Genomic DNA, 13,677 nt, shown 5'->3' with positions numbered 1-13,677 from the left:
ATGCTTCTTCAAATTTCAAACGGCACCTCCAGGTAAATTTGCAGATTTGTAATCTGTCTTTCATTTTGATGACCATGGCATGTATTTGAATTTGGAACTGTGAATCAATCAGTAATACATTACACTTTACTCACCACTTGAAACATGTAATGTATTAGCTAATATCCTACTCTCTTTGAAATACAATGACTATCTAATCACACTAATATTTAATGTCCAAATCATGAATCTTGGCATATCATGTGAAAGCAATGTAGCCTTGGAGCTAGGGGTCTGGCCACAGCATTATAGGGAGGCAGGGAATCCAATTATCAAACTTGCTGGCACTTTTATCCAAAGCATGAAGAGCATTGGCGGCTGCTGGTCTTTCAAAGAAGGGAAGCTCATTTTCGGCCTTTGAATGAATGAATTAAAAACGATCTAAAAGAAGATATTAAACTCGACGGAGGAAATGTGGGAATAAGGTCAAACTGAAACAAGGAATGTGGTGTATAATTGTGTGAAGTGTATGATGAAAATTGGCTAGCTACTTCGCCAAGTACATTTACATTTACATTTAGGCATTTGGCAGATGCTTTTATCCAAAGCGACTTACATTGCTTTATCCTATACATTTTACATAGGTATTTGCAATCCCCTGGGATCGAACCCACAACCTCTTACCACTGAGCTACAGGAAAGCTAAGTAAATACCAAGAAATAGGTTGCAGGAGTTTGCCTTAAACTGTCTTTAGACTAAACTTGCAAAATCCGTGATTGGACTGAGAACAAATAGCTTCAGCGTCAGCAACTTTTTATAGTACAAAATCGCTGTCAATCAAAAGGAGAAGCAGTCTTTCGACAGACCCTCCAATGGAGTCCAGGCCAGCCCTCTCCTTCATTCACCTCAAGAGATGCTGAGCATCTGTGGGCGGGACATAATCGCAGCATTTATCCAATGACCGTCTAGTTTCCAAGCACTGAAAAAAAAAAGTTCAATCGGCCCCATTGAAGTCAATGGTTGTAGGATTCAACAGGGAAATGCACTGTGACGCTACGGGAATGGCTGAGACGGAAATTGAGTCCGCTGACTGCTTTATGTAGTTGATTCTGAATGAACTCATCTGCAAGATGAACGTGTTCTAACGCATTTTTATTCAGTAAAATGTTAACACAATAGTACATATTTGACCATTAATTTTTTGACATTGTAGGGAAAACCGAGCCTAACTAAATTCCAACTGATGAAGAGTCTTTAGACTGGGAGAATATTGTTTGGCGTTTCTGCTTACGGAAGAAACACCCTGAAATCTTGATGGAGTCTGCATCCAGCAGTGGCATGAGCCAACCAAATCAATTTGAAGACGGCCATCCTCCAACTTCAACTCCTAAGCGGTCATCAACCAATACACATCAAGTGTCTCTGACAGTTCCATTCCATTCCATTTTCTACCGCTTATCCGAACTGTGCGCCTATCTCAGGAGTCATCGGGCATCAAGGGCACACACACTCACTCACTCACTCATTCACTCACGCACTCACACCCTAAGGACAATTTTTCCAGAATGCCAATCAACCTACCATGCATGTCTTTCGACCAGGGGAGGAAACCGGAGTACCCGGAGGAAGCCCCCGAGGCACGGGGAGAACATGCAAACTCCACACACACAAGTCGGAAGCGGGAATCGAACCCCCAACCCTGGAGGTGTGAGGCGAACGTGCTAACCACTAAGCCACCGTGCCCCCCCTCTCTGACAGTTGTTACATAGAATTCAAATGGTCTCCTCCCCCTCTCTACTGTTGAAAATAGCATTTCATTAATGTCTTGCAACTGGTCCAACCCTCATCCACAATGCCTACCCGAAGAGCTCTCAGAGAGATTCCTCAATGCTCGGATTCTGTGAAAGCACATCAAGCTAATCTGATGGCAAAAGATGGCCATATTTGCATGACCATCAATTTATGGTCAAATCGATCAATGAGGTCTCTTTTTGGGATGACAGGCCACTTCCTGGTTAATTGGCAGAGCATAATGATGAGCTGTCAGTGTTTTAAAGGGAGACACACAGCTGAAAATAGTTGCCTGGTCTATGATGATGTTCTGGCCAATTACAATATTCAGAACAAGGTGTCATTCATTGTAACTGAGAATGCATCCAATATGATAAAGGCATTCCCTCTGTTTCCATCAGTTCGCGTTAACATTGAGAGAGAAGATGAGACCTGTGATATAGAAGTGGCTCATGTAGAAGAGGAGATTATGTACTTTCCATCAGAGAGACTATCTTGCTTTGCTCATAATCTCCAACTTGTAGTGCGTGATGCCTTAGATGACGCAAGGTCCAGAAACTTGTTGACACAGCCTCACATGAGCTCCCAGTTTACCTGAGGACACCATGTCTGGCGGAGGATGCGATCCTTTATTGTTCTGGAAAGAAACCCGATACATTTTCCCAAACCTAGCTCTACTTGCATTTAAACATCTAGCCATACTCTTAAAGGGGGAGGAGATGGAAAGAAACTCTGGGTTTGCCAAAGAAACCAGGTTAGGTTCACAGAGTAAGTTACTATGGTTACGGTCTCTAAGTATAAGTGACCTCTCTTTTAGAAATGGGCTTGATAAAGTGTTAATTGTGCTATCCAATTAAACTCCAGAAGTCAGATTTGTAGCATTCGTCTTCACATTATGACAGATTTCATTCTGATCATACATCTTTCCATATAATAAAATATTAAATAAAAAAATCGCTCACTACATCCAAGATCAAATGAACTAGCGCAGCTTCTGTTAGTTTACTGGCATAGAGCTGGCAAAGTTGAATGATGAGCTTGGTCATCAGCAATTTCTGGATTATATTCGGCCTTGAACGCACACGGTACCAATGACATGATCATCTGTCAACAAAGGGGCTTTTCCACTGTGTAGTAATGCACGGTACGGCGTGATACAGCTCACTTTTGGCGGGTTTTGCACTGGGCACAATATCTAGATACTTTATTTAGTACCACCTCGATTGAGATTCCAAACATACCATACTTATACTAATATGTGATGTTTGCAATGCAATGATGCTACGGCAGTAGAGGTGGCGCAACCATGAGGATACGTTTATAATCCTCACCACTTTGAAGTGCTACTAAACTGCTGTGGAAAAGCAAAGTGAGCCGAAGTGAAATGAGCTGTACTAAGCCGAGTCGTACTAAACCTGAAGGTGCCATGATGTGGAAAAGCGCTATATTCTTTGGAAGCTGTTGTTCTGAATATGGTAAGGAGAGTTACATTTCCGCCACATGCTTGAGATATTAATGTATGGGACTTGAAACGTTTTTTTTTTTACACCAAATAAACACAATCCATCCATCCATCCATCCATTTTCTACCGCTTATCCGGGGCCGGGTCGCGGGGGCAGCAGTCTAAGCAGGGATGCCCAGACTTCCCTCTCCCTAGACACTTCCTCCAGCTCTTCCGGGGGGACACCGAGGCGTTCCGAGGCCAGCCGGGAGACATAGTCCCTCCAGCGTGTCCTAGATCTTCCCCGGGGTCTTCTCCCGGTGGGACATACCGGGAAGGCGTCCAGGGGGCATCCGGAAAAGATGCCCGAGCCACCTCAGCTGGCCCCTCTCGATGTGGAGGAGCAGCGGATCTACTCTGAGCTCCTCCCGAGTGACCGAGCTTCTCACTCTATCTCTAAGGGATCGCCCGGCCACCCTGCGGAGAAAGCTCATTTCGGCCGCCTGTATCCGGGATCTTGTCCTTTCGGTCATGACCCACAGCTCATGACCATAGGTGAGAGTAGGAACGTAGATTGACCGGTAAATCGAGAGCTTCGCCTTGCGGCTCAGCTCCTTCTTCACCACGACAGACCGGTACAGCGACTGCATTACTGCAGAAGCTGCGCCGATCCGTCTGTCAATCTCCCGCTCTATCCTTCCCTCACTCGTGAACAAGACCCCCAGATACTTGAACTCCTCCACTTGAGGCAGGAACTCTCCACCTACCTGCAGTGAGCAAGCCACCCTTTTCCGGCTGAGAACCATGGCCTCAGATTTGGAGGTGCTGATTCTCATCCCAGCCGCTTCACACTCGGCTGCAAACCGTCCCAGTGCATGCTGAAGGTCCTGGTCTGATGGGGCCAGCACGATGACATCATCCGCAAAGAGCAGAGATGCAATCGTGTGGTCACCAAACCCGACGCCCTCCGGCCCCTGGCTGCGCCTAGAAATTCTGTCCATAAAAATTATGAACAGAACCGGCGACAAAGGGCAGCCCTGCCGGAGTCCAACATGCACCGGGAACAAGTCTGACTTACTGCCGGCAATGCGAACCAAGCTCCTGCTCCGGTCGTACAGGGACCGGATGGCCCTTAGCAAAGGGTCCCGAATCCCATACTCCCGGAGCACCCTCCACAAGATGTCGCGAGGGACACAGTAGAATGCCTTCTCCAAATCCACAAAACACATGTGGATTGGTTGGGCAAACTCCCATGAACCCTCCAGCACCCTGGAGAGGGTATAGAGCTGGTCCAGTGTTCCACGACCGGGACGGAAACCACACTGTTCCTCCTGAATCCGAGGTTCTACCATCGGCCGGATTCTCCTCTCCAGTACCCTGGCATAGACTTTCCCGGGGAGGCTGAGAAGTGTGATCCCGGTTGTTGGAGCACACCCTCCGGTCCCCCTTCTTAAAAAGAGGGACCACCACCCCGGTCTGCCATGCTGCAGAGGCGTGTCAGCCAAGACAGCCCCACAACATCCAGAGACTTGAGGTACTCAGGACGGATCTCATCCACCCCCGGTGCCCTGCCACCGAGGAGTTTCTTGACTACCTCGGTGACTTCATCCCGGGTGATGGGTGAGTCCGCCTCCGAGCCATCGGCCTCTGCTTCCTCAATGGAAGACGTGACGGCGGGATTGAGGAGATCCTTGAAGTATTCCTTCCACCGCCCGATGATATCCCCGGTCGAGGTCAACAGCTGCCCCCCTCCACTGTAAACAGCGTTGGTGGGGCACTGCTTCCCCCTCCTGAGGCGTCGGACGGTTTGCCAGAATCTCTTCGAGGCCGACCGATAGTCTTTCTCCATGGCCTCGCCGAACTCCTCCCAGGCCCGAGTTTTTGCCTCCCCAACCACCCGGGCTGCAGTCCACTTGGCCTGTCGGTACCTGTCAGCTGCCTCTGGAGTCCCACAAGCCAGCCAGGCCCGATAGGACTCCTTCTTCAGCTTGACGGCATCCCTTACTTCCGGTGTCCACCACCGGGTTCGGGGATTGCCGCCTCGACAGGCACCGGAGACCTTACGGCCACAGCTCCGAGTGGCTGAGTTGACAATGGACGTGGAGAACATGGTCCACTCGGACTCAATATCTCCAGACTCCCTCCGGATCTGGTCGAAGCTCTGCCGGAGGTGGAAGTTGAAGATCTCTGACAGGCGATTCGGCCAAACGTTCCCAACAGACCCTCACAGTACGTTTGGGTCTGCCGAGTCTGTCCAGCTTCCTCCCCCGCCATCGGATCCAACTCACCACCAGGTGGTGATCGGTTGACAGCTCCGCCCCTCTCTTCACCCGAGTGTCCAAGACATACGGCCGTAGGTCAGATGAAACAACAACAAAGTCGATCATTGACCTCCGGCCAAGGGTGTCCTGGTGCCATGTGCACTGATGGACACCCTTATGCTAGAACATGGTGTTCGTTATGGCCAAACTGTAACTATCACAGAAGTCCAATTACAGAACACCACTCGGGTTCAGATCAGTGGGGCCGTTCCTCCCAATCACGCCCCTCCAGGTGTCACTGTCGCCTGCACACGTGGGCGTTGAAGTCACCCAGCAGAACGACGGAATCCCCAGTCGGGGCGCTTTCCAGCACCCCTCCCAGAGACTCCAAGAAGGCCGGGTACTCTACACTGCCATTTGGCCCATAGGCGCAAACGACAGTGAGAGACCTATCCCAGACCCGGAGGCGCAGGGAAGCGACCTTCTCGTTCACCGGGGTAAACTCCAACACATGGCGGCTGAGCTGGGGGGCTATAAGCAAACCCACACCAGCCCGCCGCCTCTCACCCTTGGCAACTCCAGAGTTGTAAAGAGTCCATCCTCCCTCGAGGAGTGTGGTTCCAGAGCCCAAGCTGTGCGTAGAGGTGATCCCGACTATATCTAGTCGGAATCTCTGAACCTCACGCACAAGCTCCGGCTCCTTCCCCGTCAGAGAGGTGACGTTCCATGTCCCTAGAGCTATGTTCCGCGTCCAGGGATCGGGTTGTCGAGGCCCCCGCCTTCGACTACCACCCGATCCACTTTGCACAGGCCCCTTACGGTCCCTCCTGCAGGTGGTGAATCCACGGGAGGGTGGCCCCACGTCGCTCCTTCGGGCTGAGCCCGGCCGGACCCCATGGGGGAAGGTCCGACCACCAGGCGCTCGCATACGAGCCCCAACCCCGGGCCATATATAAACACAATGTGACCCCTTTAATCTTCATTTTAGATGCAACACCTTGCAATCTGACTGGACGGAGTTCAGACTTCTGAAGGGTTTCCACACACAGGCACCAGTTTGCAGGGTGGTAGACTGTAGGTTCTGGCCAGGTTATAGTGGGGCACAGGCTGGTTGATGGTGGCGGTGCCTTCACAGAAATGATGTTTATGGGTACAGGTGACGCGGTGGAGGGACACGCAGTAGGAGGCTGGAGGAGCACTGCAGCACAAGCTGGGCCGCTGATGGAAGCTGTTTGAAGAGAATTTAGTTGTTACTTATGAAATCTACCCAGAATATGTTTGTTCGTCACAAGTGTGTCCTTGGAAACCATTAGTGAAAACTTTACATTTGCTGCCCTCACGTTAATTGCTACGTTGTTCATTTTGTTTTGTGTTGCACTTCATGTTCTTTATATGTCCAAAGGGACCATACCCCACACCTGTGTGACTTGTTATTTCAAATACTTACCAATCAATGTAAATGTGAATGTCAACGCAATTACAACAATTTTCCAATTATTTAATGACTGTCTTTTTTATTTTCTTATTATGTTAGTTTATGTTTAAACAAACATTAAAGATTTTTGTGATAATTTGAAAGGGTGTCAGCACGAAAGAAACAAGTTTTATTAAATTTACTGAGAACATATTGAACACATCTGTAGGATGAATTATTTGTGTTTTTGTTACTTAATAAAACCTAATAAAAGTAAGGTATGAAGCTAATTATTGAGTGTATTGTATTTGTTTTTTATTTGAGATAAAAGGATTAAGATGTTATGTTTTTTTATTACTTAACTACTTCCTCCAGTTAATTAAGCGCATTTTAGTAAGACAAAACACCACAAAGTTTATATACAAACAAGCACAATTTATTTGCCATTCTACACTAAAAAAAGGATTATGTGCCTCAGTAGATTTTATGAAAAGAAATTAGTAAAATATACTTATTTAAATGATACATTTTTAACAAAATATGAGTTAAAATAACGTAAAAATATTGTGAATGAAATCTACTAATTTGTTTGTTAAAAGTTGAATTATTTAGTTTCTGATATTTAAATTGAGCAAATTATAAGGGTAAATCCAACTAAACATATTTATGTTAACCTGTATACGGTCTTCGTTTGGGGTGTCATGGATCCCAGGCAACAAAATTTAATTTTTTAACAAAATAATTGTTTTATTATACAAATGTTTATTAACATTTTTACTCCACATTTGTGCAGTTGTTGGAGGATTTATAATATTTTTGACATTTTTATAAATAAATAAATATTTTTATAAATAGATTTTTATACCAAAACAAATTAAAAAAATCTAAAATTCCCTTTATAGAAAAATGCATTTGTAACTTTCATTCAGGGGGATAACATGGATAATTTGACATGGTGTGGTGTTGAATTTTGTCCATTTTTAAAGCGGGGTCCCGAAGACCATGGGTGTGACTTTTTTCCACACCAACATAAAATTAAGATACAATTCCAAATTTTTTATTTGTAGATCTAGAAAGTGTTGCGCATTTTACAAAGTATTATGCCATTTGGACAAAAATAAAAAAAAATCATTTGCGAGTCAAAAAGACCCCGAAGACCGCATAAGGGTTAAACCCATTTAAATTGGTTAAATGATGATTAATTATTTATTTTGTGTTGAGACTACCTTGTACATTTATTGTATTGTAGATTTAACTACCTTGGCAGTTGATCTCTAGTTCCCAGCATGCTTTGCTTCCGACTGCATTAGGAGATCAATTTTCCAGATTAACTGTCATTTTTAGTGTCATTTAAAAAGAAAAAAGAATCAGGTTTTTTCATTTATCTTTGAGATTTTTAAGTGGTTACTGTTGTGCCTAGGCTAAGGGAGGCACAATGAAGTGAGTTATTTCTAGGGTAGGGGATCGTTTGAATTTGATCAATTCCGATTCTGCTTATCGATTTTGATTCTTATCGATTCCAAGTCTCAATGCCAGTTGAAGTAAAACATTTAGATATCAACGTGTGTTGTCATTCAGCCAGCCTTTTGACTTGTTTGCAAAACAGATATATATTTATGAGAACCGTTTTGTATATATATACAAATAGAACCATGCTCTTTTTCTTTATTACAATTTGTATTACCATAGCTGGATCGGGTACTAGACTAATGAAACTATGGTTAATTTGTGGTTCCTGTGGTTTTTAATACTAACGCTGTAGTTAAACTATGCCTTAAAAATATTATTCATTTTCATAAGGGCTTTTATTGAGATATCAGCAGATCACACAACGCATGTAGTTTTCTGAAATATGCACACAGGAATTGATAAGAGGAATTCAAATTTTAATTTCAAGTATATGATTCCTATTGTTTCCGATCTGATTCAAAGCCTTTCGATTCCGCTTCCAAGTTAGAATTGATTGATTTTACTCCGCTGCGAGGCAGAGGGTTTAAGAAAACTGGAAGGACAGACAGACTGCAATGGACCACCAGTCTCTTCTCACTTGACCATCTATGTTGTAAAACTAGTCTATTTCAATATGAAAGTAAGTGAGCCGTAAAGTTTGAGTTAGACACGTTCTTGTTCAACATCTTTCTTGTTTCCCTTAAGTAATATTTACTTGATATTATAAGAAATACTCAATGTATTTAATAAGTAGAATTTACTTTATTGGGATTAATTATTGCAGCATATTTTACATAAAAATATTGTTTTTACGAGGTAAATTCTACAAGTTCTATTTTCAGTGCATTGTGATTTATAGCAGCTTATGAAAGTGTTCTTAATGTTGTCTTGTTACGTGAAGGATGAACCCAGCAACTAGAGAATTAGGTCCTGTCCACACGAACACGGCTATATTCAAAACTGCATTTCTCTATGTGGTTTGGCCGTCTGTCCACACGCAAACGCTGTACTCGGTCACTGAAACCAGAGTGAAGATTTTTTTGAAGCTCTGGTTTCAGTGTTGTCGTGTAGACGGTAAAACCGGAGATTTTATGATTGACGTTGGAATGTGTGCCCCTATCTCCTTTGTTTGACGTCAGATTCCAGGCTTCAGATTGGTCGACCCGGCGATATGGTTAGGGTTATATCGTCACCTGTTGGTTTAGCATGCTTTTATAAGCGCTGTACAACGTGTTTTGAGTTGTAGTGTGGACACGGTTTCTTTTGTAACGCAGAAGGAAAAACTCTATTTATAAAATGACCCGTGTACATGTGGACTAAGCTTTAGGATCAATCAAAATCTGTAGTCTGACATTTCTATAAATCAGTTATTCCATTGTGATATTTGTCATAAATTGTAGTATCTTTTGAAGTGAATAACATGTCATCACCAAATTTGGTACAGATTATTATTGAATTACTGTCTTAAATGTACATGTCAACTCTGAAGAAAGCGCCACCTAGCGTCAATAAGATACAATGCTTTTTATAAAATTGCTAATAACTCTGTATGAAATTCATTATTTCTCATGGTCTGGCTCTATATAACAGGCAGTACATTAATATACAAAATCTTCATCATGAGTTCATTCTCACTGCAGACATGTTTCTCTCGTATATTGTATTTCTATTATTTTTGCTGTGTGCTCTCATTTCAGCACCTTCAGGGATTGGCACATATCAATAATTGCAGCTTTAAAAGCTCTTTTATGATTATTATGGAGATGAAATGCTCCACCGCTGTTGCTACGCAATGCATATCGGGAAATCTAGAGACATAAAGTCACCTCCCTATGCATCCTCGATAAAAGGGGCGGATTGAGGACACATCCAGGTATTTTAACTGTTCATATCTAGATGTGAACTTTGAATTGGAACAGTACTCGACCTGCTACTGATAACGTTTCACAAGAACACAAGTACTGAACATACAATTCAAATTCTTTGTCATGTTGTGTCGTGTCTTGTTTGACACACTACACTACAAAACTTTTTCTATCCATTCTCAGATTGATTGTTTGCAAGAAGTCCTGGTACCTGTGTGAAGGGTGCAGCAGTGCGGGCTTGGCACCATAGGGGGCACCCGTGACCACACTTCTAAATGCTACGGTAACAAATGGGTGACAAGTATTTAGGACTAATTGAAAATGATGACCAGGTGTGTTGGATTTGTGTTGGCACTAAACTTGCTCAGATCACTGGCCCTCCAGGAATTGACTAGCCTTGCACTAGGCAGACTAGAACAGGTGTGTTGAGGCAAGTTGGAGCCAAACTCTGCAGGACACTGGACCTCCAGGAGCGACTTTAAACACCCCTGCCCTGTTGACTAGAAGACTTGGTAAGCGCAATGTATGGTCGCGAGACCGCAAGTCCACATGAAGAACACCATTTGGGACATGGCCATGGACATTAGGCGAGTTCAACCTCACACAGTGCTGCACAGACTGATCGGCTAGATTTGTCACATTCAAACGGGGAAACATTACACCCCGTTCAGACCCCCAGTGTCTCTAGATACTGGATGGCCACTGTCCTGCAGAGTTTAGCGCCAGACACAAACCTGCCTCGATGTTTCTAGTAATCGTGAAGACATCAAATAGATGGTTCAGGTGTGTTTGATTAGGGTCAGAGATAAATGCTGACGTTCTAAAGGTCTGGTACACATGCTGGGGCATATCAATTCAACTCACAACTTCAAGACGCCAATGTTACGTCATTCACAGGCTCTACAGAGATAAAAAGCACTACTGTAGATGTTTGGTTTGACGATTTGGCTTTTGAAACCGCACCTTCAGGCATCCAATAACTTACAACAGTCACGTGACACATATGCAAGATGCTTTGTGTTGGGGTCATAGCAAAACCCTGAAGGACAGTGAGTGGTCCTCCATCCATGGGCAGAGACCATCATTTGCTGTCATTTAGAACATCATTGGGAAGTGTATTGTTGTGAGCAACTACTTCACTTTAATCAGATTATGCAGTAAAAAAACAGCAACATCATTTGTGTTTGTGAAACAAATACAACGAGAACATTTAAAATGGTTGGAGAGTTAATTTATTTTAGCATTTTGAGTGATCTATTCAAAGTGGTGCCAAGTACAACATTAGTTTGTACATATATCCACTTTCCTTTATGTGATCTTCAATTTGTTGGCTTGCGCAAGAGTATGCGAGGTACGTGAATTGGGAACTTTGAAGTGAAATGGCCTGGAGTAAGAACATCCAAACAGCCTACTGGCCCTTGCGACTGCAGACGCTCTCTGGTAAGATGGCAGTTTTGGTGTTTGTAATGAAATGACAGGCATCAATCACAAGTATCCCTCTCGTCGAAACTGTTCCTGCAAGATGTCCTTGTACTCATCGAAGCCTCCATCCACACGATTGACTCGTCCCGCCTCACATACCCAAAGCTCTTTGCAGACCAGCCTGATCAGTCGCTCATCATGGGACACCAGAACCACACCGCCCTGACAGAGACACACACATTGTCTTATCACAGTGTTCTAGCTGACATCAGTTTTACGTTTATCGATTCCATGACACTGTTGAATATATCAACCGCTAAAATAGCTGTCGAGTAGCTCCACGTTTACTCGTCCTTATGACTTAATCTCAGAATAGCATTTCATGATCTGTGGAAACTCTGCATGAGGAAGCAGATCCCACTCTTACTTTGAACGTGTTGAGGGCTTTTGAAAGGGCCTCAATCGACTCCATGTCCAGATGATTTGTCGGTTCATCCAGAATGTAGAAGTTGGGGCTGTCAATGAGAATTCAGGGTCAGACAGATAAATGGCGTAAATGAAGTACCGGTCATGTGAGACGAGGAGAAACGCATGAACACCTTACCACGGCATGGTCATCTGTGCAAAGGCCACACGGCTTTTCTGTCCTCCTGAAAGACTCGCCACCGGCCGGGTGGCCAGCTCTCCTGTGATGCCATATCGGCCCAGCTGGTGACGGTACTCTTCCTCTATATGACCTGATACACACAAAAGTAAGCGGGTGCATCCAAACTCATCCACTTATGCACTTTTCTACGCCATGTTATAGTATAAACAGTGTTAGTGGTGCGTTCACATTGAAAAGTGTCAAAAAGGAACGGATGATGCACTCAACGAAAGTATGAAGTGTGAAAATTCTCACACTGCAGCTACGCTTGCATAACAGAAGGGAGGCGGGGCTATCAGACACTGCTCACGCGAAGTTTTCCTGTGGAAGGATTATGCTTAAATCTGATGGTGACTGAAGTAATGCCGGGCAAAAATGTACAAATAGATTTTTTTGCCACACATCGTGTTGTGCAACTGACATCATTTGTCCTCGTCTGGGAAACCGCATATACTCCGGTTGGTGTTAAACCCTTTAGTATTCCTTTTGGGACAATACTTCCCTTCTTTCGTTCATAAGCCAGATGGTTGAGTGCATAGCGTGTAGCATGTAATTTGGAACACAACTAATGTTTCAGACAAATGATTGCTCGATTATGACTTCGTATGACATGAATCCGGAAACTCAAAGCAGGGTAAACAGAAGGATTGCGACAGTAAAATGTCATGCGATGATGCTATTGGGTGGGACTGAGTGTTTTTTTGAGGCGTACCAGGAAATCTCTTTAGTAGCAGCTCAATGGAACAGACGTTGAGGTCCAGCTGATCTACGTGATGTTGACTGAAGTAACCGATCTTTAAGTTTCTGTGTAAACAGACATAAGATATCAGACAGAAAGGCAGGCTGGATTTATAATTTCCCATGCATCTCAAGGAATCTTACCTGTGGGCGTATCTGCTACCGTTGATGGGCGTCAGTTCTCCCATTAGCAGCTTCAGTATGGTGGATTTACCAGCTCCGTTCTCACCAACCTACACAACAGATTAAACAAGCCATCGTAACCTTTCATTCAGTCTGACCTATGACTGCACATGATATTCTGTTACGCTGTGCTGAAGCCGTTCACCACCATATACAATATAAAATCCAAGTTTTTAAACTAGTTATTGATCCTTACTAATTCTGATACTAGCACTGCGGAACATTTCATTGTGATTCTTCAGTTCAATTTTGTGATCTAAAAGCTTTGTTGTGGTGTGGAAACCCCCTGCAATATTTTTTGCCTATTTAGTCAAGAATGCATTGAATGTGCATAGAGAAGAAAACATGTATAACAGTGGCACGCTGGCTTACAGATCTCAAGGATGACTCTCACTGGCTCTCAGAAGCCGAATCGCCCTTGAGATACGTGAAGCTGATTACGTAAGCCAGGACATTTTTTAAAAAGACTCAAAAAAGAAAGAATGG

General features: G+C 44.1%; 1 protein-coding gene across 1 annotated transcript in view; it reads right to left on the bottom strand.

The window, feature by feature from the left end:
* Positions 1 to 11,417: 11,417 nt before the first annotated feature.
* Positions 11,418 to 13,677, bottom strand: part of abcf3 (ATP-binding cassette, sub-family F (GCN20), member 3) — a 37,253-nt gene continuing 34,993 nt past the window's right edge. Inside the window, exons 17-21 of the mRNA XM_056743421.1 lie at positions 13,153 to 13,241; positions 12,983 to 13,074; positions 12,229 to 12,361; positions 12,052 to 12,139; positions 11,418 to 11,846 (exon numbers count right to left, since the gene is read on the bottom strand). Of these exons, the coding sequence (XP_056599399.1) occupies positions 11,688 to 11,846; positions 12,052 to 12,139; positions 12,229 to 12,361; positions 12,983 to 13,074; positions 13,153 to 13,241 (561 nt within the window). The 3' untranslated portion in view covers positions 11,418 to 11,687. The remainder of the gene's footprint in view (positions 11,847 to 12,051; positions 12,140 to 12,228; positions 12,362 to 12,982; positions 13,075 to 13,152; positions 13,242 to 13,677) is intronic.

This window comes from Triplophysa dalaica, chromosome 3 (assembly GCF_015846415.1).
Source record: "Triplophysa dalaica isolate WHDGS20190420 chromosome 3, ASM1584641v1, whole genome shotgun sequence".
NCBI classification, from domain to species: Eukaryota; Metazoa; Chordata; class Actinopteri; order Cypriniformes; family Nemacheilidae; genus Triplophysa; species Triplophysa dalaica.
This window is presented reverse-complemented; position numbering and strand designations above follow the sequence as displayed.